At 44.1% G+C, this 26,934-nt stretch overlaps 1 protein-coding gene across 3 annotated transcripts in view; it reads left to right on the top strand.

Moving 5' to 3' along the window:
- Nucleotides 1-2,687: 2,687 nt before the first annotated feature.
- The window catches only part of ntn2 (netrin 2), a 43,637-nt gene continuing 19,390 nt past the window's right edge, over nucleotides 2,688-26,934 (top strand). The window contains exons 1-4 of one of the 3 annotated variants that reach the window (XM_039616762.1): nucleotides 4,155-4,188; nucleotides 9,432-9,510; nucleotides 9,855-9,983; nucleotides 15,975-17,233. In XM_039616762.1, coding sequence (XP_039472696.1) covers nucleotides 16,183-17,233 — 1,051 coding nt within the window. In that variant the 5' untranslated portion in view covers nucleotides 4,155-4,188; nucleotides 9,432-9,510; nucleotides 9,855-9,983; nucleotides 15,975-16,182. Of the gene's footprint in view, nucleotides 3,000-4,154; nucleotides 4,189-5,308; nucleotides 5,532-9,431; nucleotides 9,511-9,854; nucleotides 9,984-15,974; nucleotides 17,234-26,934 lie in introns of those variants that run through there. The other 2 variants (XM_031739397.2, XM_039616763.1) reach the window with 2 other exon arrangements.

Below are 26,934 nucleotides of genomic sequence, written 5' to 3' on the forward strand. Positions count from 1 at the left end.
CTAGATAAGGGGCGTAATCTGTTTAAGGTTCTGCTCCATTCACTTCCACGTGAGCTAATTACGCTTAATAATTTAAGTATTTAAAGGTTATATAGACAAATGTGAGCCAACACTTCCTGAGAGACTGAAAACTCAACCAAGCAACAACCTTTTGGGCTAAAAAATGAAGTTAAAAGGCTTGACGCTAGCTTCAGGAGTAGCGTTTTTATTTAACTCCCCTGTTTAAACTGTATAAAGGCTTTGAGTGAAACTTGGGTGCTATGTTATCTTGTTCAGCACTACGTTTTGGCTAAGTTATTTCAGAGTGAAAACAGGACATCAACATCCTTGCAACTAGAAAAAAATGGTGGTTTTACTGTGTTTGCGTTGGATATTCTCACATTTGGCAACCATTTACAAATAGATGCAATAGTTTTGATTGCAGTTGTCTGAGCTGATGCATCTTTTAGCAATAAGGGACTCATCTCAACTGGTTTTCAGCTGGTTGCATTGTGTATTCTGGTTATATTCCTATATTGCAATTTCATTTTGCATTTAAATTGACATTCTTTAGCAACTATGTCACTATTTATATAACTGAATCAAGTGTACAAGGTTATTGAGTATGTAGATGGCAACAGATTTGCAGTTTTTGCTAATTTATCGCAGATTCACTCCATTAACACAAACAGATTGCATCTAATTTGCAACCTGAGCTCATTCAATCAAGACTAACTGTGCTTTATCCCCATTTTATTTCCATCTTGATGCATGAAAGTCCATTTGAAGACAGCAACTGACTGCGAGTGGTTGCAGACCTGGATTCTACGGTGGCCCCGAGAGGTCAATTGCACTGCCTAATAGCACACATGTATCTATAGTATTATATGACTGATGCGATTAAAACACACGTTATCTTATGTCTGTTCCTGCTCACAGTTCAGATGAATCCTCCGCTTCTTTTAAGTGTGCCTGAGTGCAATTATTCACATGCTTTGGTTTCTGTTACATCACATCATTGTCTCCCCAAAACACTTTTTTGTGTTTCATTTTTCTCCATTTCCATTGTGTTTCATTCAACTTTTGCTGTGCTTTGTGTGCGTTTGTGGCACTTTTTCTATTTGCTGGTGTTTTCTTAAGTTGCTGTGCATTAAACCTCTCAGAATCCCATCTTAGAAACAACCATTTCACAGGCAACTCGATCCGAAGTTCAAGTACACACAGTTGTGTTTAGTCGTGCTGCACTCTCCAACCAATTTGTGTCTGTAGCTTTAAAGGTACTGACACAGTTTAAACACAGTCTAAACATTCACATCCTGTTTTTGCTCAGAAAATTAGCATCCCATTTATTGTCACAGTAAAATACACATCCCAGTTATTAACCACTCCGGATAGCTAGAACTAATGTTAGCTGATAGCATCCTTCTTGTCCAAATATGATTATTTCTTTTAACATTCTTGTTTAAAAAACATACAAAAAAAAACAAAAAAACAATTGTAGAAACCAAAATACCAAACTGAAGGTTTCAAAATATCAGCAAACAACTGAGTGGGTGACATCATAGTGCCTTTGTGCATCTTTAACATACAGTCTGTGGGTTCTACAGATATTAAAAGGTCAGTGAGAGCTCATAAGTTCTGCATGTTAAAAAGTTTCTTACACCCACATTTTCTTCTATAGGCCAGCAGGGGTGAACTCCTCGGGTCCTTAGTAAACAGTTTCCTATGTCCTATATTTAAATTTAAAGTATTAATAAATACAACATAGCTAATGTTCATTTTTATAAATTATCATCTTCTTGTGTATCCAGCAGAATGATGAAGCTTTGTGGGGCCTAACAAAGAGTTCCCCTCTGTGCTCGTGACGTCTGCTTTTAAAAACTAACAGTGAAAACGCTCACCTCAAGGATTAAAAAATAAGACTTTGCAAATCAGTCAGTGTTAACATTGTGACGTTATCTGTGATTAAGTACCAACAGAAGATTTCATTACATTCTGGTGAGTTTCCTTGTGTAGCTATAGTGAAAAAAAGATGGGGAACGCAGTAAATGAAAGATAAATAATCCAAACAATCAAATAATATGGCAATGTGATCTGTTTAATTCAACAACTTATCTGAACCTATAACACAGCACAAAGAAATCCCGACATGAAATGATAGTATTTTTTCTTTATGTATTTTACTTTATTTCAGCTGTGAGCTACAGACTGTTAAAAAATGTGTCATCAAGCTGAAACCTGTTTGATTAGTCAAAAACGTTAATAATGGTGATCGGTACTGTGTTTGTTTATATATAATGCTGCTTACTTGGGTAACTGAACTTAACAGCCCTAATCTTAACAGTAACACTTGTTTTCATGCTAAGGCATACATGTCTCCACGGTGGCCACGCCAGCTGATCCAGTTATATCGTGGAAATGCTTTCTTGCTTACTGCCATACAAACAACCACGCATCGGATTTTGTCTCAGAAAATCACGAAGCTGTTGAAACGTCAACAAAGATGCACCTGGTGGAAATCCACTCAACTAACCAGCTTAATTAGTGACATTTCACGTTATCTTCCTCTGAGGTAATGCAAAGCCGTCACTAGAACCCAGTGATAAGGAAAATGTTCAGTACTATAGCGCCACCTAAGTGTGAGTTGCGTTTATGTACTTTGAGGCATGTGGCAGATTTTTTTTAAAAGGCACAGGTTATTAGTCTGACTGAGTATTACACGGTATTCGCCACAAGAGGGAGGCCCGACCCCACTGAAAGCCAATTGGGGGTTTCCCCTCTGGATAAGGTAAGCATCTCTCCTTGCGCCCGACAGCAGGGGTGCCAAAAAATGAAGCGAGGAAACAGTCGGAGGCTGACATTTTCTCCAGGGTGTCCGCCACAGGGAACCTAGTGCCGAGAGCCCCCGGGCTTGGAACAGACAGACGGGGTTGTTTTGCAGACACAATCAGCAGACTGATCCAAGTGCAACAACTAAAGGACCGAGGAGAGCTCCCCGCTTGAATCCCATCTGACAGCAAGTGAGTGTGTTGCCTGTTGTTAGTCTTGCTTTCTTTCATTCTGTCTTTAACGCAGTCCAGCCTCTCCCACTTGTAACTGCAGAGATAATCTACCTAGATTACTGGCTGGATGGTGGAGCTCCTTTATTTCACAGGAATGCGTCAAAATTGTCCCCTCTCTCAAATAAAACGCGTGAACATGGACTGTACTGTCCCCGTGTAAACAGAAACGCTGGCAGCAAAATCCCGCTGCTTCTTTTTTTCCCTTTTAACAAACCAAAGAGTTTGAGTATTTTGTGTTTCAGACAGTTTGTTGGATCAATTGATGAAGGCCTGCTGTGTTTGTGTCAGCTTCTCTCCATTTGCTGCCCTACTTTCTCAAACGTTTAGCACTAAACTCAAGTATTTTAATTCAAAACACTGGAAAATATTTGAAGTGCCCGTATCGGTGTTCAATTTGCAAATCTGAGAGATTTTAAAAAGACTGGGGTAGAAATACATCCGAAATATTAAGATTTACTACAAGATCCCATTTAGAAGCTTAACTCTTGGGGAGTTATTTGGAAAGGGAGTGGAGACGAACGACCTGAGATTAAGAACTAAATTGCTCTTATATAAATAAATAATAAAAGTATTAATCACCGAACAGAAAGAGTCAGATAAACCTTTGTGTTTTAGGTTTTCTGAGTGAAAACAAATCGAAAAATCCCGATATTCTGTCTCCACTGCACGGCTCCCCTGTATGCTTGCCCTTGCTCGTCACTTACTTTCATCAGACTTCATTAATTTTAGCCCACTTTCTGAGCCGTTTTCCCCCTTTGTGTGTAAATCCATTAACTGATTTGAGTAATTTCCTCCCCCCCCCCCGTCCCATTGTGTTCACTGATACTGTTAATTAGTATTGGCTGCAGGTGTGCTCCGTGGGCGTAACGCGCTCGCACGCGCACGCGCACAGGGTTGGGGGTTAATGCCTATTAATTTTAATTATCCGCGGCTTTGAATTCGTGTTTGAACGGTCTTTGTTTGAGATGAATTACTGGATGAAGGCAGCGCGGTTCCGGGCCCGGGCTGGGCCATGCCGTGCTGTGCTGTTCCCCCCAGAGGATGGTACAGTAAATAGCCTACAGGAGGAATGTTGATCAGCTTACAGCGGGCCAGGAGGTTCTCGGGATTTGATCGACCGCGATGCTAATGACCGGCCTAGCCACCGGTAGGCAGGCTGCACCTGCAATAACACGGAGAGCAACACGCGAGCTGTCGCCTATAAATTACCTGGAATTATGAAGTGAACTGCGGCCCGTCCTCGCGGTTCTGCCGGGCTGGTTTTACACGTGTAACGCGTTATCCTCTGTGCTTACACTAAATGAACTCTGCCCAGAAGTCCCCACACGGCCTATTTTATTTGGCCGTTTTGTGATAAACGTCAGCGGCTCTAATTGCCGTTACCTACGTCTGAGATACCTGCTTTAATTCTCAAATCCCCGAAAATCCATTTGCTCCCCCAGTGCGCCTTTAGGCACGCGCTCCCCAGACGGGCTGTATAAAATTGCCAGCACTCATCACGACAGACCGCATGCTCTTTAAAGTCACATGAAGGCAGTTAATGAGTTAATGCGATGCTGTCATAGCCGAGGGCGCAGGGCCACATTTTCTCTGCCAGAACGAGCCTCTTTTACACAAGCGCACAACAGGCAGTCCTGGTGTGTTTGATTCCATGTTACTATTATTAATAAAGGGGGGGGAGTCGGTGCCTCGACGCAAATAAATCCCGCGTGTGCTGGACTGTTATTGGGATTAATAAGTCACAACATTCTGCATCTGCCTCTTGTTTGTTTGGCCCCCGCTAACCCCTGACTCTGTTTCAACAGGTTCAGCGTTGTGCGCTCATTACGACCTCCATATGGCTGCCTGTGAACACAGCCCGGAACGGAGCGTTTAGAGCAGGCAGCAGAGTAACTGTCGGTCCGTAAAGTGGCGGAGATGTATTTGTTGTAAAAGTGAGGCCGTGGAATGAAATCAAATTATATAAGTGGTAGTTTAGTCACACGTGTTTTTCTTCGCGCATATTTATTTCTTTTATTAATTCGGCGCCTCTTCAAATTACAGGAAAAATGAAACTTAAGTTATCCAAATACTGTGAGCTATTGGATATGCAGATCTCTCTCTCTCTCACGCTCTCTCTCTCTCTCTCTCTCTCTCGGGTGCGCTCTTGCTCTCTTGGTTTTGGGGGAAATCTGGGTTTGATTTTAACGGGGAGTAGCCTAACCCGGGCTCTCTTTACATATGGATGTACTGGACGCTCTTCAGTCGCTCTGAGCTTCGGACGCGGATGGGTTCGGTGGTCCATCTCTCCTCCCGCCGGTATCTTCTCACTTGTGCTTAACTATTTTTAAAAGGAGACGAACGTGAGAAAGTACGCGTCACTTTTTTCCCCTCGTTTGGAGAGGACGGTTTTTGACGGAGCACGAAGCTTAATGCTAAGGTGGATCTCTCGCTTGTAGGACGTCTTTTAAAAGTACAAAGTCAGCGGCTCTGACGTCTTGTGACACTGGGGTAAGTTTATAATTTGCGGCTCACCGTGCCTGTTTGTTCCACACACCCGGCGTGTGCGCGTATTTGCGGAGACCAGATCTCAATTTTACGCACCGCTTATTTTCCTAGTAAGTGACTCACGGCGCTTGCTGTGACGGGCTGTCCAGACCTGCTATTTGTTTTTAACGCAGGCAATGACTGTTATTACCGCATTATAGACTGAGGTCGTGTAAGTTTCGGGTTGCTGAATCACCGGGACGCGCTGGATCAGAGCGGCGGACATCACGAACAGGTGTCAGCCTCCACGGTTTACACCTGGCCCACGTGTCGCCGCAAAGGGAAAAACTACAATGTCAGCCCGTGCCGAGGGTGCAAGAGGTGAGCTATACGAAAGCCAGCTTGCATGCAGCAGCTTCCAGGTTCGGGCACTGGCGCGTAATCGGTGCATTGGCCGCTTCTAATATTACCCCCTTTCCGTTCGACGCCACCACGTGCATCTTGGGGTTAAAAAAAGGGACATTAAAAATGTTTAAATTAAGACACAGTAGCTCGTTTGGAGAAATAACTTGTCTTTATTATTAAAGGTGAGGAAAATCTCTCTAAATCAGGGGTGCCAAACATAAGCCCCAGGGGCAAGAATCGGCCGGCCAACACTCCAATCCGGCCCACTTGATGGTTTTGGAAAATGTGTAGGAGGACATGAATATATGACTTTTAACCGTTCTTTCATAAGTTTTGCAGCCTTCTTTTTTTTTTTTTTTTTTTTACTGATCCAGACTTTCCCCATGACCATTCATACTACACCAAAGTAAATAAATAATAGATTTCTATCATTTCAAACATTACTGCTACACAGAATTTAAGCCAAAGAGTTGTGCTGACAGATTTCATTCATTTACTACAGCAGCATTTCTTTATCATGTAGAAATGCTGGTAAAATTTGACTTTCTTTTTTTTAATATTAAAATCTCTCTGGGTTTAAATGTGTAGTTAAGCTTCTGCACACTGACAGAAAGGAGAGTTTCACTGGTCCGACCCACATAAGATCAAAGTAACGTGTATGTGTTCCGTGATGTCAAATTAATTTGATACCCGTGCTCTAAACTCTAAATAGCAACTGATGATAATACATTTTTGCACTTAAGTCCACTTCCTGTCAGGGTGTGATGGGAAACAATAGCCTTGACAATACTGATGAGGTTAACCCTCCCCGAGCTCATCCACTCCTCTGCTCTCAAGCAGCTACAAGCCTGGAAGCGAAAGCGAGAGTCCCATACCGATGGCTTATCTTAACTGCTTCAATAGACTTAAAGTATGCCCCTATTGCGCTCTGAAACAGTGTCAGCCACTTGACCTACTTCTCACTCTCGCCGCAAACGCCTGGAATCGGTGCACGACGAGGGCCTCTGAAACCTCGCCGCTCGCCAAGGTCAGAAAGAATGTGAAATGTCAAGTCGAAGCCAGAGGAAAGCAGGGGGAGTTGAACGCGTCTGAAGCGAAGGGCTGTTCATCTGGAGTGCAGCCACCGCTTCCCTGTTTTCGCAAATTAATCATCATTATTTAATTGCATCACACCCTGCTTCCATCAGTGACAGAGCGAGGGAGGTAGAGCCAGGAGCAGCTGAAGGCACATGATGTGGAGGCTAATCCCGAGCAACATAGTGCAGATTATTATTAACTCCTTAAAGTGCGGCTGGATGGAGATGGTTAAAGCTGCAGTAACATAAGCAGACTGTTTTCTTCTGCCTTGAAGAGCAGGATTCCTCTGGATCTTGGCTCCGTCCACCTGAGCGAGTAAAGTCAACACTTCCACTATATTTTTCCTTCTGTGGCTTCAGCAGTTTGACGAGAGCGGGAAAGTAATGCTATATCTGTTTCTCTCAGTCGCATACACTGCTCTGTTTTTGCTGCGTGTAACTTCATCCCCCTTGTTTGAGTCGAGCATTCGAAAAAACGGTGCAGGCTGATTAATTAATAAGGTCTGCTCAACCACGAGCCTGTGGGAGAGGCTATCATTGAACTCACGATGCAGCTGTTTGTCAGGAGCTACCATATCAGACTCTGGTAGCTACAGGGATAAAAAAAACAAAATCCAAGAATTAGTTTGATTTCAATCCATGAAGAATTGATATATTCTGTTTCCAACCTTGCATTTATATGCAGCCCATGAGCTGAATGTGGTGTGACAGAGTCCCCACATTACATGCACTCACTCAGGCAGCATCTGTCTCCACTTCAGAGGTGAGAATGAAGTTGAAATACTATCTTGACTGCTGACTTAATTGCCTGTGTGATATCTCTCTGAGTGACAAATTAGGTGTTTGTACTTGCTTACCTTCTCTGTTAAAATACCCATCGTTCATCAGCGTGATACCCAAGATGGCTCTCGCTGTGGGAAGAGGACCCAGAGGCAGAGATTCACATTTTATCCCACCACTTCCTGCACCATGCTAGGCCTGCGTTTGCTAGCTGCAGATTTCATCCAGATGCAGAGTGATGTGTATACATGCGTGTGTGTGTGTGTGTGTGTGTGTGTGTGTGAGGTCCACATGCGTATATCTGGCCCCACTTATTTCCTATCAGTATACTTATCTGACTTGGATACACACAGACACATTCGTAGTGATGGAAAAGTGTTAGTGCCTTTACACTCTGACCTCTGACCTGTGGGCAACCCCCCCACAGAAATCCCCCTGGGGTGTAGTAACATCACCCTCAAGGGAGAATGAATAAAGATGGAGATGGAGAGGAAAGAACAGGAAGAGGTGAAGCAGGCTTGTCTGAGTCACAAACTTTGGCATCCGATAAAGTGTCTTGTAAATACGACTTGTTTATCAAGGAGTGTGTTTAATGAACGCAACCTTCGGAGTATTTCAAGGACTTAATAAAACGATTTGCACCCCCCTTGGAGTTCAAAGTAGGTCCGTGCTTTCGGCTGTGTTGGGGTAGAGGTTGCTCTTATGCAATGGAAAAAAAAAAGAGAGAAAAAGAGACCGTTTTTCCTGTTAGGGGGGCTTTTTGGGAAAACCGCGGCTCTGCCTACCGCAGCCAACCTTCAAAGGGTTTTAAAGGAGCGTTCACCTCTCTTCTTAAATCCTTCCATGCCTCTGAACGAGTTACTTCCTCTCATACCCAGAAATGGCTCACCTGCCTCTCAAGCTGCGGTCTGGGTTGTGCTTATGTCCATGGGAAATGTTCCATAGGGCAGCCCTCCGGTCCAACCGCTTCCTGAAAACACCACACTTTGGGAAGTTCAGCATTTCTCACATGTCTGTATTATCTCTGTAATCCTGCTACTTGATAGCTTTCATCCACTGTTAAAGGAATTTGTTAGTCTGCCCGCCATCGCAGGACCGAGGATATCATCCATCTTTCTCGCTCGCTCTCTCTCAAGCGCATCTTGACAGCACATGTAGGGGAAATATTTCTTGTATTTGAAAACGGATCACAGCGTGACATAGGTGGCTATAAATTTTTGGACGCCGGTCCTTCTACTCCAAACTCTTTTACCCTGTCAGCTAAAAATCCAGAAGAAAACTTTTTCCTCGTGGGAGCTTCATGGAGAAATTTTTTTTTTTTTTTTTTTTCAAGAAAATAGTTCCACATCCTGTAACACAACATACTTATGTTCAGAGCTATCCATGATCCATTTGGCTGTGATTCAGTTTGTCACTGCTAACTCAGATACTTTATTTTGTAGTGTCATTTAAGGTTAACCTTTCTGTATGATTTAGTCTTAAAATCAGTTATTTTACCGCAGATGTTTGGTTTGTGTCACTGACTAAATGTTTTTAAAAAAGGTCAAAACTAAAAAAGAAATAATTTAAATGCATCATATTTTATTAGATTTCTTTAACTGTATGGCTCATACTCGTCTTCACCCTACTTACTGTGTTTTCTTCTCGCTTTTTATGAGTGCAGTCACATTTAAAAGTGCAGCAGAAAACACATGAGCTGGATGTGTGGAGGCTCCAAGTTGGAAAAACAACTAAAACCAAAGGTCTTGTGTATTCATTTGATGTGTATTTTCGCCTGTTTCTGTTCTCACAGTTTAACCCTCTTTAATCCCGTGTAAATTGATGAGTAATGCCTAAAACTTTCTGCCTGCTCATGCCCTCTCCACTCCCTTACGCTTCTCGTTTTCTCACTGAGAGCAGGCTCACCTCACTGAACCCTCTTTTTAACAGACAAAAATATACAACAAGGTGTCCTATCAGCAATTTTCGTGACTTTTTGCACTAAATACAAGGATCAGCAGCTAAGTACAGCTTCCCGTCCAGAGTCTGTGAGAGCCGTCTTAACTTGTCCGTCTGTCCTCTCTCCTCCTGTTTGGTTCTGGATCAGGTTCTGTTGATTTAAAGAACTGCTGTCAGACTCGGGGCCGGCGGTGTGGGCTGGGCCAAAGAAGCTGCTGCATTCCTCTGCTGGGCGTTCAGGGTTTCTCCCTGCGGTGTCTTTCTGTCAGATAGAAAGGTAGAGAATTTTTTTTTTTTTTCACTTGGATGTTTTATGATCCTCTGTGGATCTGCCTGCTGCGTCTCGAGCCACACAGACACTTTGAAACCGCTTTGTGTTATCCCAGAAACAGCTGGTACTATCTCATGGACTCGAGTTTAGCTACAGGAGTTTGATAGGGCAGTAAGGTGATGGTGAGCAGTTTTGAAGGTTGGAATTGGAGGATTTGTCACATTACACACACACACACACACACAAACACACACACACACACACACACACACACACACACACACCCACTGAGGAGACATAAGCAGACTTTAAAAATTTGTTAGTGATCCCCGTGCTAATGACGCCCTCAGCTGTGAGAGGTTACCCCCCTCTTTCTTCGGCCCTCCCCCTGCCTCTTCAGTACCTAATGAATGCTAGTGAGGTACTCAGACTTTCCTTCACCCTCACGTACGTACGTACGTACACACACACACACACACACACACACACACACACACACACACACACACAAATGGTTGGATCTTCACGACCGTGGAGACGGACATCATTAAGTGGGATTCAGGCTGCTAATATCTGACCCCTGTTACCTGACACCTGTCGGTCATGTTGATTGGTCTGGACAGGTTTGTTTACCTTTCAGATGTGTGTGTGTTTGTGTTTGTCTGTGGGTGCAAAGGGGACAGGGATGTGATTCATGATTAATCTGAACTCTCATTTATGGCCGGTTCCATTTTCTCAAATATATAAATTTATCTTATTCTCTCATAAATGGCGTCAATTACTAATTTATAGGTGTGGCACAAAAGCTAAAATAAACCTTGTGAAACGTGACTACTTCCTGAAATCTGAAAGAAAACACTAGTAAATGGATAAGATTGAGGGGATGGAGTAGATGTAGGGGATTCCTGACCTTGTTGCTTTCCTATTCAGCGGTGTAATATTCATACAGTGTATCTTTCCATGCTGATAATGAGAATGGAGGTGGCCCTGTTGTTAGCCTATTAAAAATCCCATCATGATTCCGGGCAGCCGGTAATAACCCCATTAGGGATTACTATACAGCAGGCTGGAGGGTTAGCAGGGTACCAATTTGGACCCCAGCTTGCTGTCATCTGAGACGGTCGTCGCAGAAAGCCTCCATTCAGTCCCACTTTGAGTGCGGCCAGCACACCGTCCCTCCAGAACAGCAGGAACGGCTCCCAGTTGGGATACAAAGTGGCTCAGCTGGTCCCTCCCCTATCCTCACCTCCCCTGGCGCCCTCCTCTTCACCCAAGCCAAATAAAGCCTCTCAGCCACTTCTGTTTTCCTAATCTGTGAACTCTGACAGAGGCGCCCACGCTTGAAAGAGAGACAACTCAACATGGGATGATCTCCCGGTGACAGCGAGAAGCTGAAAAAACGTTCCCTGGAATGTCTCCGCTGAAACCACCAGACCACCCTGTCATCTTCCTGTTCTTCTCTTCCTCCCTTTCTCTCTCGTCTGTCTTCCTGGATTTCTGCTTCCTCTATTCGTCGCCCACATCTCTTTAATCTAATTTCCTTTCCCATTGCCCCTCATCATCAGCCTTCCTTAATTGGGCTCTCACTGGTTTGATTTTTAAACCGCTGGATCTGTTCCGACTGCCAAATGGCCTGAGTAATCTTTATGGCGAGGAAAAACATGCTATGCAGGGGGAGAGCGAGGGCTTTCACTCTAAAAGCCCCATATTATTTTCATTCTTTCGTTTCCAAAGGAGGCCATATTACTAATAAGCAAATAATTTAACACTGCCACAGCCAGGATTTGGGATCATAGTGTGTTTGCACATTCAGGATTTTCATTGCCATTAAGCCACAGAGGAATGTTGTTGTGACAATTTGCCTAATATGCAGTTTGTATTTGTCACCGCACTTCGACCAGCTAATTAATTTAAAATTACTTTTTTTTTCTCACTTAAATGATGCCGGTAGGTTTGCAAGCAGGCCAACTTTAATGTGAAATGGAAAAGCGTAGCTATTATTGGAGATCAACATGGGAAGCGATACATTACCCTCAGGTTAAATGTAACATCTTTACGCTCAAATGTAATTAATTAGTGAGCTTTAGCAACGTGGTAGCCAGATTTTCTAACACTTAAACAAAGCCAGGATAACTGCTACACTCACTTGAACGAGAGTGGTTTTAATCTTCTCATTTAACTCTTGGCAAGAATCATAATGTAAAAATATTGCATGCATGATTTTATTTTCTTCCACAACAATAAGAATATCTCTTTACTAGAACAATGTAAGCAAATCTGAAGGCTTTTTTCTTTTTCTTTAAAAGCTGCAGCCTCTACTCGCTAACCCAGCATTTCTGTGTGGGATTCGTCGTCTTAATCAGAAAGACGGAGACACTGGACTGCAGCTGTTGCTACTTTAACCACATTTAATGAGAGGCTAAATCTTTCCCACTGAGGGGAAGTCGTAGCTTGTTAAACACACGGCCAAAGCTAAAGGCAGATAACTTTTTGCTGAAACAGATTCTTAGTATTTAAAAGGTCAACCTGCTACACCTCAGTGCTGATGTCATAGCAGAGATTAAAGGTACCAAAAGGCTGATTTTAGTGGAAGTGAGATAAGTCTCTCGTGTTTAATAAATACAGATTTTTGCCACAGTACTTCTGTTTCTGATTGTCTCCCAATTGTGCACGCTGGCATCTGTTTCGGAGGACGGACTGAGTGGAATTAAACAGCCGTGTCACTGTACCGTCTCTGTTTAACCTACACGCTCGTCTGCCAGACGCGCCTGACAGCACCAGACCCTGGAAGAGTCTCCCGGCAGGCACATGGGCCGCACCATATTTAGTCATCCAAAGTCCAGACACAGACCCGTGCAGTCCTCTACCTTAATCTGTCTCCCCTCCATTGCGCCCTCTCTCATTTTTTATGTCCTTCCCTCAACTCCCTCCCTCCATCTCTGTCACTTTCCCTCTTTCTCCTACTGCTCCCATTCATCTCTGTCCTTGCTTGCCCTCCCTCCAGTCATGCTTTATCACTGTCGTGCCCCCTCACCGTTTCTCTCCTTCCCGTGTCCCTTTTCTTTCTTACCTACCAAAACTCTTATGTATGATTATGCCATCTATTTTTCTCTCGTCTGCTGTCCACCCACCAACTCTTTCTAAACATGCCCATAAAATCTTCAATCCTGTGATAATTTCTGGACCTTTTTTCCTATTTTTTTTTTCCACTCCCATTTCCTCTCTCCTTCAGAGACTCCCCACAGTTTATTTTCCCAGATGAGCATGCTGCTGATGGAAGCCCGGCCTGGATGCTAATGAGTTGCTAATTCTATCGGCCGCCTCTCTGCGCCCTCCCCACTGGGTGTCAAGCCCACCATCCTTACCATGACCAGTCTTTTGATGGAGTACTTCTGGTTGATGAACTCCCGTCTGCGTAACCACTTTAACCTCCCTGACCGCAGACACATGCAACCTATCTGTGTCCTTATCTATCCTGCCAAGACCTCTTAGTCCAGTCATTAATGAGCAGATCCATCCTCTCAATCCACTGTGCATAGTGTAAGAGGAAATGTGTTGCTCTTATTCTTATGCTGAGGTCTTTAAGTTGCCTAGAAGATTGTTTCTGACTGTCTGCTTCAGAGCTCAGATGTGTTAGGATGTATTTCCCTATACTCACGTATAGGGAAATTCCCACTATAGCACTTTATACTAAATCCTACAATTATGCTGTCGTGTCCCAAAAGTTCTCTGTAATTTTTCTGAACTTTTTATTTGAAGTAGTGATGCATACATACAGTAGGTACAGAAGGACAACAGAGTACGATTTGGTATGTTTAAAGAAAGAGACAAATACACTGTGTTTTGTAGTATAAGATCATAGTATATTTTAATTAAAAGTACCTTTAAAACATTTTTGAAAGTGCATCTTTTTACATTGTAATTACGCATTAATGTGCTTAAGTTATTGTTTTTACAGGTGGTGATACTTTGTGTCATTTAAAAAGGGCGTATGTTTCAGACCTGAAAGGGTTTGGGGTTTTTTTGGTCTAGTAAACAAAAGTAAATAACATAAATTTACTTCATTTTTAACAACATACAACTAATTAACAGTAATGTAAACTTTTACACATATGGTTAAAATCAATGCTAAACAAATATTAAAGACAAGTCTTCTTAAACCTTTATTTATATTCTGAAAAGAAGAAAATAATGGACTGAATGACAACTGTTAAAACCAAATGGAACAAAAAGACGAGTTGGGGATTTTATTTGATTTAAATCAGGTCTTTAAAATTAAAGACTGATTTAGTTCCTGAAATGCCAATTAGTAAAAAAGTAAACACAACATGCATGTACTACAGTTTCCACCTCAAAATATGTCATTTCACTGTAAGATAGGGGCATTAGGATACTCTATAATACAGCCCACAACCCTTTATAATAGTGTAGATACTGCATTTCCCTTCTGACATTGTATGTTTAAATAGAAAAACACCTGTATGATATTTTATCTCCTTTCTTTTTAAATACTCCAAATGTACCTGTTACTTTAAAATTATTAACAGTATACTTTTCTTCTTTTCTTTAAGAGGGAAAACTTTATCCAGTGTTCTCCTGCATGTATCCATAACACACACATACTGAAAATAAAAAACCTAAATCTAAAACAATTACCTGCTTAATGTTGCTAAAATTAACATCGATATGCTATCGATATTCATCACATTAATTTTTCTAAGTGTCTGAACCTTGCTTGAGAATCAGCTGAATGGATGTGTTTAAGCACAGAAGAGGCGTCCTATTTATTAGGACACTTGGGTGTTTTTTGTTGTTGTTTTTTTTGAGGATTTTTATGGACCTCATACACAAAAAATGACTTTTTTTGATTGGCCACAGATGCAGCCTTTTGTTCTACAAAGATGAAGAACGATTCTGTAGTATAAGAAAGAGTGTGCGGGTAGAAGGAGGTGGGTGTGATGCATTGTAATTGAATTTAAACGGTTGGGGTACCTTCCCAACCCCTCCGCTGTCACTTTTGAAATGAGGCTCTTCTAGACTTGACATCCAGGGAAGTAAAAGGGGGATTAAGGAAGAAGAAACCTCAGGCCATATACATCTCTTTCTATTGTCTGCTTTCTTTGCTCCGGGGCTTTTTCTCCTTGTGCCCCTCGATCTTTCTCGGGGACCAAGAGGCCTCTCGTCTAGCTCTGAGCTTATGAAAGATGCCAACCAGGTACCTGTCTTGACCCATAGATTTAGAAAGGCCTGAAAAGTGTCTCATAGACTCAGTTCTTTTAAGGTGGAGTTTATTTCTCAAATACCCATCACTTTTGATGAATTTTCTGGTTCAGTGAATAAACACAACACTGCCTTCTTTGCAGTCAGCACTGTGTAACAATAGTGTTGCAACGGTTGATTTCCTGTAAAATTCCTCATAAATTAGCAAGTAACTACAGCCTGGTCTTCGTATGCAGAATCCACCCCCCCGTCTTTTTTTTCTTTTTTTTTTTTCCCTTCTGGGACCAGTGCTTGCAGCAGTGCTTTGACCAGGGTCACACACGGTTCACTGCTCTGCCGCACCACCAGGGATTATGGGGTGACTTCTGCCATGCTGCTCAAGCATGACCAGAAGGCTTGGCCAGTTTTGACCTGAATAGCGTAGGACTCGAGTAGTGAATGAGAGGCCGGCATTGAAATTCAGGATGCAGCTACTTGCAGCCACTTATGTCTCTCTTTAAATGGTCACATTCTTTCTCTTGGGCCCCTCATCTGTCTGATCCTTTGACAGGCTTTCAGTCAATGAAAACATTCACTTCTGGCCGTACAAACGTAAAAGATTTTATTTAATTTCCTTTATAAGGGGAGGTATAATTTGGTTTTAAAGATACACAACACTGGGGTTTTTTGTTTGCTTGTTTTTTATGCAGTACATCAGTGCCACTTTCCATTTTCTATCCTGTTATGGTAAAATATGTCGATGACATTGACCCTTGTGTTTATTTCTCTCTCTTACAGGAAAGGCTCTGGCCAGCCTGAAGTGAAGGGTCACTGAGCTCAGACACTCTTCTTCCACTGACTCACAAATTACACACACACGGGGGGGGGAGTCACACACTGACAGATCAGTGCAACGACGCAGACACTCAGTTTACACACTTGGGCACACACACACATACCCCTCATCCTTGCGCATACACATCCAAACACAGGCCCCTTGAGCAGGATGAGGGAACCTTGGAGGTACCTGCTGGGCCTGTGCCTCCTGGCATGCTCAACCTTCACCCACAGTGCCGCTAATCCCTTCGCAGGACAGCAGACTCCTCCAGACCCCTGCTACGATGACACAGGTGCAGCACGCCGGTGTATCCCTGAGTTTATCAATGCTGCCTTCGGCAAGGAGGTTACGGTTTCCAGCGTGTGTGGCCGACCTCCCTCCCGTTCCTGTAGCGTGGTGGAGCGGGGCGACGAGCGGCCTTCTGTACGTACGTGCCAAATCTGTGATGCAGCCGACCCTCGCCGTGCCCACCCGGCTTCCTACCTCACCGACCTCAACTCGGCCCACAACCTCACCTGCTGGCAGTCGGAGAATCTGAACACCTCTCCGTACAATGTGACTCTCACCCTTTCGCTGGGTAAAAAATTTGAGATTACCTACGTCAGCCTGCAGTTTTGTTCACCACGACCCGAGTCCCTGGCCATATACAAAAGCATGGACTATGGCAAAACCTGGATGCCCTACCAGTTCTACTCCTCGCAGTGCCGCCGCATGTACAACCGACCCAACAAAGCAACCATCACCAAGCAGAATGAGCAGGAAGCTCTTTGCACAGATGGTCACACTGACCTTTATCCGCTGTCTGGAGGGCTTATAGCTTTCAGCACTCTGGATGGACGGCCTTCTGGTAAAGATTTTGACAACAGCCCAGTTCTTCAGGACTGGGTCACCGTCACTGATATCCGTGTGGTCTTTAGCCGGCCGCAGATGCCCCGGGAGTTGGTACTAGGGGCCGGAGGCAACACTGGAGGGAGGGATGATGACCCCATGGCAGTGACGTCAACACTCCCAACTTATTTCTATGCAGTGGGAGACTTCCAGGTGGGTGGGAGGTGTAAGTGCAACGGCCATGCCTCACGCTGTCTGAAAGACAAGGAAGGTAAACTGGTGTGTGACTGCAAACACAACACGGAGGGCCCCGAATGTGACCGCTGCAAGCCCTTTCACTATGACCGACCTTGGCAGAGGGCCAATGCTCGCGAGGCCAATGAATGTCTGCGTAAGTCTCTCTTCTTATCTGTCATCCATTATGTGCTTTTAACCATGTTTTAGTTTGTCTGCTGTAGATATCTCGTGGACATTGCATGGTATCATTACTTCAGGTTGCAGACAATCATAAAAAAGTCTGAATTTGAACAACACTGTGGTGCAAAAATCAATGCAACAGTGGCTGCATCTAAAGTTTTGATTGCGTGTCTTAGCTGAGCAGATGAAAATTAGGAAATGCCTGAAAATTTCAATGTTTGTTTATTTTGTTGGGTCTTTTCATGGCATGGTTATTTGCAGGGCATGAACTCAACTGAGAGGGCACCAAAAATGATTTTATACACAAGCAACACAGAGAAAGAGCGAGCTGTAGAAAAGGAGAAATATGATTCGGAAGACCCGTGTTTGACTGTCATAAGAGTAATTAATGATGTTGCCAGAACATACCGGATGGGTTTGTGTTTATACAGGTGAAGAGTTGTGGGCTGACAACTTTGGCAATGTCTCTCAAAACACAAGCCCATACGTTCCTTTCATTTCTCATCAGCCTCTTGCATTTACTGTTCCAGTAGAGAAAAACAGGGCTACTGCACTCAACTACATCCTGGACTTGTCTATTTAAAAAGAAAAAATTGTTTTGCACAAGCAAGTCTAAACAGTGGATGACAACAGCTCGACTCATTGGCACACGGCTACGGCTAAGACATCCAAGAATGTTATTTGGCAGCGTTTGCCGTCACCTCACGACACACTCAGTAAAAGTCACCCAGACGTGCTCTAAAAGCATGCCAAGAAAAATCATGGCAATTTCTGTGGCAATTTTTGTCATGTAAGTGGATTACCTTTGTATAGGATTAGGCCTTTCTATGACACCAATTTTATGGCTGTACAAAGGTCTTGTTTACATGTCACATTAGTGATGTTTTTATCAGGATTCATCCGCTAATGTGTGGCTGTTTCTTTGGTGGTTACACATATATATTTTTTACAGCATTCTTCTGTTGGTGTGAATAGACTTACGTTGAACTCAATTCAGGTCAATTTTGCTTGTCATAAAAATGTGTTAGCGTAGGAAAATAAAACCATATTAGAAACCACTGTCCCTGCTTTAACCTTTACCCGTAATGAAATAAAATTACAGCCAGAGAAGGGGGGGGGGGGGAACAGGAGCAGAACATTGAAAAACACAGTATATTTTTCTAACATGTTGTAATTGCCCTGTGAGCTGGCCTGAGTTCATATTTAGCATTGAACAGAGCCAGATCTGTTTAAAGGGGACAGAGAGTGACAGAGCCAGAGAAGCGAGGCCGTTCTAGCCTTAGACTGGACTTAGAACTGACACGGGAGGTTTCAGCCTTACTTTTGGCTTTTCCTCCTCGACGCCCTCGCTTTCTCCGCTCACAGATGCAGGCACACATACACCTAACCCCTTTCTGTAACAATATCCTGTCAATCCCTGAGTGATTTCGCCCTCGTACTCTTGCGCACGCCCTCTTTCAAATGTCCCGTAGCCGTTTGTGAAGTGTTACGCCCGCTTTCCGTAGATCTCATCTCTGTGGGATTGATATGTCACTTTTACCCAGAATTTTTGGCCTAAACAGCCCAGCTCCACTGGCCAACTACGATGACCTAATCCCGGTGTTGATACAGGGCAGTTAAAGGTCTTTGCTAGTCGCACGCTATACCTGATCACACATCCTGATCTGCCAACAAACCAGTCCCAGTTGTCCCTAATTTCACGTTCCACAAGCTTTTTTTTTTTCTTTTTCTTTTTTTTTTTACAGCCTATTCCACTGGAACCACTTCCAAAATATTCTTAAAGTAGCAGGAGAGCCTTTTAAAGAGGCTTCTCAGTGTATAAATAAAGCCCCTTAAGAAGATTTCTCAGCTTGCTTTTCTTTTTGAGACGTTACACAAACTGATGGGGGGGGGTGCTACAGGGTGAGGCCTGAGGCATGCTGCTGTGGCAGTGAGGTGTAGGTCTTTAGACTGAGAAACTGTAAGAGTGGTAAGTTACATAGCGGAGGAGTCCCTTAGGTGTCATAAGAGGTCCTGGGGTTGTTTGGGTTTGGAGGGAGAGTCTGAAAGGTCACGATCCTCCGTGCAGGGGTGACGGAGTTAAGCTGATTGGGAGGTGGTTTGTGGGTAATGAGGAATTCAGAGTGGGCAGATTTAGAGCCACATCAAAAGTTGTTTTGCACCCTGCCGCTGAAGCCGAGTCGGCTCTTGAGAAATTATGTGCCTCTTGGCTGATTTTTACCCTTTCAAGTTCCTTTTAAACGTTGTGCAAGTTTTTGGTGTTATCGGTCTTGACTTAAACTTAACATGCACAACATGAACAGCGCCTCTAACAGAACTTGGGTTTTGCTAAATGTTCGACATGCCCTGCACCAGGATTTCTGTCTGTGCTCTTGGCAAACTCGCATAGCGTCTCCAGACACAAGCCATGCGCACACACGCCCATCTGCCGCCTCCCTCTCTATGAATCCTGCCTCGAGACATTGGTTTACAAATCCCTGCTGTAGTAGTCGGAGAGGGCAGCCTCGTAAAGGATTGTGTCTGTTTGTATTGAGGGAGACATGATGGAAAAATCTGTGATTTATCTGCTCAGCGTCCGAGCCACAGGAGAGAATAAGGAAACAGATGGATAAGAGCTATTTGGTTAGTGGTTGTGATGGAGTGTGGGCTTTTCTGCTGGCGTGGCCGGTCTCGTAATGTAAATACTTTATGTTAACTTAAAAATATGAGACACTAGATCATGCCATAAATTGAATCTGCCAAAGTCGCACCGTAAGATGAAGAGCCCTCTTGTGGAGTCAACGACAATGTGGCATCCTGAGTAGATGATAATTTATGGTCTCGTAGCTCTCTGCTCTTGGCTGTGTCCACAGCCGTCTCGGCCCTGTTTGGCTGCAACAACAAGCTGCTCTATTCTCCAGCCCTTCCTCTCCCTCATTTGTACTCAACCTGCAGGAAGTCCAGAGCACTGCTGGGACGCTGCAAGCTCGGGGCCAGACACCATCCATCCCCCAGTGGCCCACCGAGCCAGATCTGCTTCCAGTGTTGAGCCAGGCGCGCTGGTATGCATTAAACAGGGAAGTCATTTAAAGACTGATTGAACTGCTGTTTCGACTGATTTGCCAGAAATGCAGGTGAGCTGCGGTTAGCAGCGAAAGCCGAGTGTTTCTGCTCTGCTGACGTCTTTGGGTGTGGTGTTGAATATTTTGAGTAGGAAATTTGACACAGTGGGTCCACGGAGGGAATGAATGATATGGTATTCCTATTTTTTTCTGCACAAGACGGTTTAATTTTAAAATTAAACAACCAATCAGTCAAAGACCTTTTCACTGTAGACTCTCATTATACCTCAGGCCATGTCATCACCTGAAGGAAATCCCACAAATTAGTTATTACCTCTGAAAAAAGTTATTAGCTGTTATATAATACGTAGATGCTATTAGATCATGTCTGCTTCACTAATGAAACAGTGGTCTTATTAAAATGTGACTTTTACAGCGGAAGAGGAAGGAGAAGCAGAACGGACAGATTTTTGCGAGACTTGTCACAAACCCTCTCAAGCTTTTCGGGGGGCTTGTGGCTTTTTGTGGGCTCAGCTTATGTTTTTTGGAAACTATTAGCTGGAATTAGGGGGACATTGACAGATGGGTTTCTTAGGGAGAGCAGTGTGATCCAGCAGCGGTGTCAAAGCAAGAGGCCGGCCAGCAACACATGCTCAGAACCATTACTCTGATGAAGCTTTCAGAGCTGGAAACTCTGAAAGACCACAGAAGCGCAAATTTGCCGCTTTTTTTTTTATATCTCTTTTTCCACCTCTTCATTTCTCTCACTGACAAGGGGCAGATGGTTATTCAATCCTTATTAGAATTTCAAAATAGGCCTCCATCCTTTCACAGCACCCCTCCTCGTCCTCGTCCGCCTTCACCTCCGCCGAGGCCAAGCAGAGGTCAGGCCCGCGTTCCAGTCATGGAGCAGATTCATCAAGACACTTTTTAGAAATGACCTCATTCTTAAACATCGCGCACATGAAAGCATGGCACAGTGTGCGTGAAGATGCATCAGCGCCTGATTTCACAGATGAGCAACGTTTGTGTGCTTTTATTTTGAAATGAAAAGCTAACATCACCAGAGCACTTGGTACCCTAAAATGGAACAACATGGTCAGCTGAACTTTTTTTTTAAAAATTATTATTATTTTAATCTGACTATAGAGTCCATTATGATATGAATCTTAGTAAGATGTTAAATATAGATGGCTAAGGATGTATGTTTGTTCCATTTTCCTAATTTCACTAAGTGACCTCCACTGCCTTTGCTATGGAGGCAAACGGGGAAACGACGCTTCAGTTACTTTTGTTTGTGTGTGTGCTTGTTGAGGGGGCGTGGGGGTTGGTGAGCAAAGGAAAGTGATTTCTTTTTTTTAAATAAACCTCCTGTGCTTTCAAATAATTACACAGCCGCAGAATGTTGTTTTTAAAATCATGCCTCTGGGGTAGTTAGCGTGAGACACGAGAGTTATGGTATGGCGAGGCCAACAAACATAACATTAGGCCTCTGAATTTTGTTTTGGTGGGGTGCGCGCGCTTTAAGAATTTGAAGCAGGAGCGGCAGGACAGCAGGATTTGGTCACTTTGACTGTAAGCTTTGCTCTTTGCTTTTATTCCCTCTGTCAGTATTGCAGCTTTGGTTCGTGGCCAACCCACAAGGGACTGATGCATTTCTCATTCGGCAAAGCCACCCATAAAGGCTTTTGGCAAGAATGAAGCGCGGTTAAACAAACGTTCAGGACAGCAAAGTGTCAAATAACAGCGCTTAATGTCAGCCGGGTTAAAATGCTGGATGCGCCGCGGCTGCCCGAGGCCAAGGGAGTGCACGCTAGCATGCGTACGCATCTCCTCGCGTCTGTGCATGTGCGAGAGCCACATGTAATCTGGAAGTGTGATGTAGCATTTCATCCCGGTGCCAAAGCAAACTGGTGGAGCTGCAGTGTGTGTGCCCACCCTGCTTTCCCAGGCCCACATCAACTCTCTCCCACAGATGGTAGCAATCACCTCCTGAGGTGCCCTTCACCTCCAGCGCCGTCTTTGCTCTCTGTCCTCGTTGCAGCACGCTCTTCAGAGATTCCCTCTTCTGCCTGGACAAACTCACGCCTGCTGTTTTGTATTTTATCTATTTCGCCTCACAGATATCAGCCTCCTCCTTCTTCTATCGCTGAATTCGTCATTTCGTAATGTTTTGCCTCTTCATATGTTGTTGCAAGTGTTTGTGTTCTCTTGCCTGGAGAAAAAAATAAGTATTTTGGCTGCCAGCCGGTATTGCTGGTGGCAACAAGTTTCAGAGGGTATTAAAAGAAAATATGTTTTAGTATGAGCTCCCTTTTAACAGGTTTTCATTCATGTCTATACCTGACTCAGAGGGTGGGGGGAAAAAAACTGATCTAAGCGATCAGTCGCTGGCATCGTTTGCATTTTGTGTGCTGCATTTGAAGTGAAGTCAAAAGAAGACTGCATCCGTCTCCACTGAGGAAGTTCAGCCCATGAATATATCTTACAGACCGGATCTGTAAGTCAGCCCACCTCTGCTTCTCACTGCTAATTTAAACATCACCTTTACGACTCCAAAGCCGCTTCAAATGTTCAGCTATTATTGGGGTTTGAGCCACGGTTCTCCACCATTTCTGCTGTCATCTCTGGCCAAGGTGGTGAATTTTCGCAGTATGTTCCATCTGTCACTTTCTATTTCTAACCCAAACAGGGCATCTCGTGCAATGCCCAGAGGCTACATCATGCATGTGTGTGCCAAGAGTCAAGGCAAAAAGTAAAAACTGCTGCACTTTACCTTGGTTCTTACTGATTCTCCATGATGATTTGATTGCACAACAGCCTCTGCTGCTTCTCCTGATTGCATCTTTTTGACTTTGACAAGGAAAAAAAGAGCAAGTAAGAGACAGAAAGCAATGGCAGCAGGACAGAGATAACGATGTAGGGATGTGAAGTGGACCAGTGAAGGAGAACAGAGCTAAGAACTCAACTCTCCACTGACACCAGGCCCCCAACCTGGCAACCCTCCAGCGTAATCTTGTTAAAATCTCTCCCTGCCTGATGCCATCCAGAGAGAGAAAGTGGAGATGAAGGAAAAAGGTGGACGAGAACGAGGGCCGAGGCAGGAAACGAGCAAAGGAGAGACGAGCGACCAGCATTTGAGATGGGGTCTTATGAAAGTAAAAGGAGAGGAGGAGGAGGAGGAGGAGGGGTGGCAGAGGTATTAAGGGGACTCTTAAGTTCAAAAGGGCTCCTGAGAGCTTGCTCTTAAGCCGGCGGCGTGAGGCTAACCACAGAACCCACCAGAGGGAGGGGAAGTCTGAGACGTGGTATCATATCTGAAATTGAAAGATGTCTGTGTGGGGGAAAGGGAACAAATGGAGTTAATGCGGCTTTGTTACAGAGGCAGAAGCTCTTGCATACTGTACCGAGTGTGTAATGCACCCAGCCGGGTTTCCTGTTAGTCCTCAGCTCTGACTCTTTAAGTCATTGTCTCAGCTTGAAGTCCACAGCTCATCAGAGTCTACAGATCCAGCAGAGCTTACATCTGCTTATGACTTTTATTTTTTTACCCTCAGTCCATATTATTTTGTGGGTGGTTATTACCTCTTGAGGCACTTATCATTGTGTGTGTGTGTGTGTGTGTGTGTGTGTGTGTGTGTGTGTGTGTGTGTGTGTGTGTGTGTGTGTTTATCCACACTGTACACTGGCTTGGCTATAATAAGGAGCTAATTAACCGGGTGTTCCCCTTGGTGCCCTGAGCAGGTGGCTGGAGCAGCCAGGTGGAACTCGGCCCAAACACACACACAGCATACGCATTGGCATACACACATACACACACGTGATGGCAGCAGCCCATATAGCAGAGCCTGTTTGGCCAGGCGAAGAGAGCACCCAAGGGGGGCTGCTGCAAGCAAGTCTGGACTGTGGCATGGGCCAAGAGGGGAAAGGTGGTTGGTGTGAGCGCACTCCAATTTTCAAGGACCAATTTTAGCCATGGGATTTGTGTTTCGCACAGGCCTCCAGAATCAATTGGCTGTGCTCACTGTATACGCACGGTTTGGCTTTTGTTCGGCCTGAAGGAAAATTGAGGTTAGATTTATCCCGAACATATGGAGTGGATGCGAGAGGGGTGGTGCACTCACAAACACGCTCGCATTCTTTTTGTTGTTGTTGAGCGGAGTCTTTAAGGGCCAATTTGTCATTCGTACTTGACGAGTCAACATGCGAGCCTCCTCGGAGCACATTTACTTGTAGAAGCATCTCAACACAATAACTGAAATCAAGTGGTGTGTGTTTCATTTTTTTTCCTCTCGATCTCGAAATATTTCCTCTTGTTTTGAAAAACACAGATCACCTAAGATGACGAACTGTGTAGGGGGAAGGTACCGGGCCGAAACAAGAACCGCAGATGAAAATTTTGCACTTGGCACCGTTCGGTTTGATGACAGTGTGGTGAAACAATTCATTGCTCTAGAATTTTCCAAAGGGTTCTCCTCCTCCCTCCCTCGCTTTATTTTGGTCTCCGCATCCCTCCGTTTGCCAAGCCTGTAGCCTGTGTTTGTTATTTGATTTCCACGACAACACGAGAAACCAGCTTTACGCATCCTCGAATTGGACGCTGACCCACGGAGGAAAATCGTTCACTTTGGGGGGCGATCACAGACTCTTTGCTGACTTTGCCGCCACCCACAGAAGTCCTTCCCCATACTGAAATGACTTTTTTTTTTTTCCCCCTTCCTCCTTTAGATAAAAAACGAGTCTTTATGCGGAGCACTACGGAAGCTTTGATGTGTTAATGAATTGAAAAATGGTCTTCAACAGAGTTCAGTTATCCCCGCTGAGCCTAATTTGGTTGAGAGGGTGTGCAGTGGTGGTGATGGTAGGGGGTGGCATTTTGGTGGGAGGTGGAGGGTGTGTGTGTGTGTGTGTGTGTGTGTGTGTGTGTGTGTGTGTGTGTGTGTGTGTGTGTGTGTGTGTGTGTGCGTGTGTGTGCATAGGCACTTCAAAACAAACCCATAAACATTCCAGGATCTTTGGGGCAGCTGTAGCTCTGAGTTAACAGCACGCAGGGTGTGAAGTGCAGGAAAAACCCACATGCAGGTAGCATAGAAACACCTACTTGCTTTTATTTATTTTTTTTTTAGTGCTGATTTTCTGGGATTTGTTCATTTTTCTCCTGCACTTTTCTTTTCTGCATCCATCCCCATTTGCGTCGTTCTTTTACTGTCAGATACTAAACTTTTTCCAATTCTTTCTTCCTGTGACAAAATGTCTGGATGTCGTTAAATCCTTTGCAGCTACACGTGCTAAATCATTTAAAGGTTAAATTCTGGAGCTTTCTTTTACATTCTCCACACTTAAGCGTGTCCGAGCTCAGTCCGGGCTTTGTTGGCTGATCTTATTGCACAGCTGTAAATCTAGAAGATGCCATAAGAGGTCCGCCGGTACTTCAGCTGGGCAGAAAACGCGATCCATCGCTTTCATGTTCTGCTACAAGGTGTTAATGGTCACAAGTGCTCGCAGCTGTGTGTGTGTGTGTGTCTGAGATGCTTGATCACAATCACAGACCCCTACCTCCGTGCCCCCCACCCTCTTTCCACCCCTGCAGCCCCAGCCACTCAATGTGACGTGTGTGTTCTTTGTCACATTTCCCTTAGAAGAAGTTGGACAGGCTGTTTAGATCTTCACATGCACACACACATGCAGGGAGTCTCTCACCAGTCGATGCATATTGTTTTTCCCACTCAAACCTGGGACCAACCATCTCTCCATCTAAGAGCAGACTAAGGGTTAAAAGGCTTTGAACTCATTTTTCAAACTTTGTTCAGGATTAAATTGCCCCGCTCCCCTATCACTGCCTTCATATTCCATTTTGGATAATTCTCCAGGGTCGAGAATTAATTCTGATCTTGGACTCTCCAGAGTATGAAAGCACAGCAAATAAATCCAGCAGGGTCTCTACACAAACAGCGCTGCCTTGATATGAATTTATACATAAAACAGTATTTTCATTAACTCGAGGATTCCATACAAATTGGGCAACATAATAACCAGATGGAATTGGGAAACAGTCTGGGAATGTGCTCCCCCTTTTCTTCCAGGGCCCGCAAGTGGGTGGGGGGAACTGGGCCTCTTTCCCAACCAGGTGCCAGGCTTTCCTTTGAGTGTGGACAGCGATATGTATTGCTCACTGCATGCAGGGTACTTATTACTTAACATTTGCGCTTGAGGGATTCTCCTCCAGTGAAATTGTCCTTTAAGTGATCGCAAAAACCTCAGATCATTGAACTTAATAGAACTGGAGAACTGACCTTGGCTAGAGCAGAGAAATGAAAATCATCTGTAAATGATTGGGAAATATCTTAAAGGTCACGCATTATACCATTATCATTATAAGTTCATCTAAGTCTCATATCTCCCAAGAATGTGCATTTCAAGTGTCAGCTTAATATACAAAATGGATTTCTCATCCTGCAATGGTTGTACAAACACGGTCTTTGCTGTGTTTTATAAAGTTTTCCTTAAATAAAATAAGCTTCCACTGCCAAGGCCCCTATCTGGAACAGCGCTGTGCCTTCTCCTGCCATTGCAATAGATATCCCAGAACAGGAAAAGTAAAGCAAAAGACCTTTGGTTACCCGCCATAAGCCCA

Source organism: Oreochromis aureus, linkage group 8, assembly GCF_013358895.1.
Source record: "Oreochromis aureus strain Israel breed Guangdong linkage group 8, ZZ_aureus, whole genome shotgun sequence".
NCBI lineage: Eukaryota > Metazoa > Chordata > Actinopteri > Cichliformes > Cichlidae > Oreochromis > Oreochromis aureus.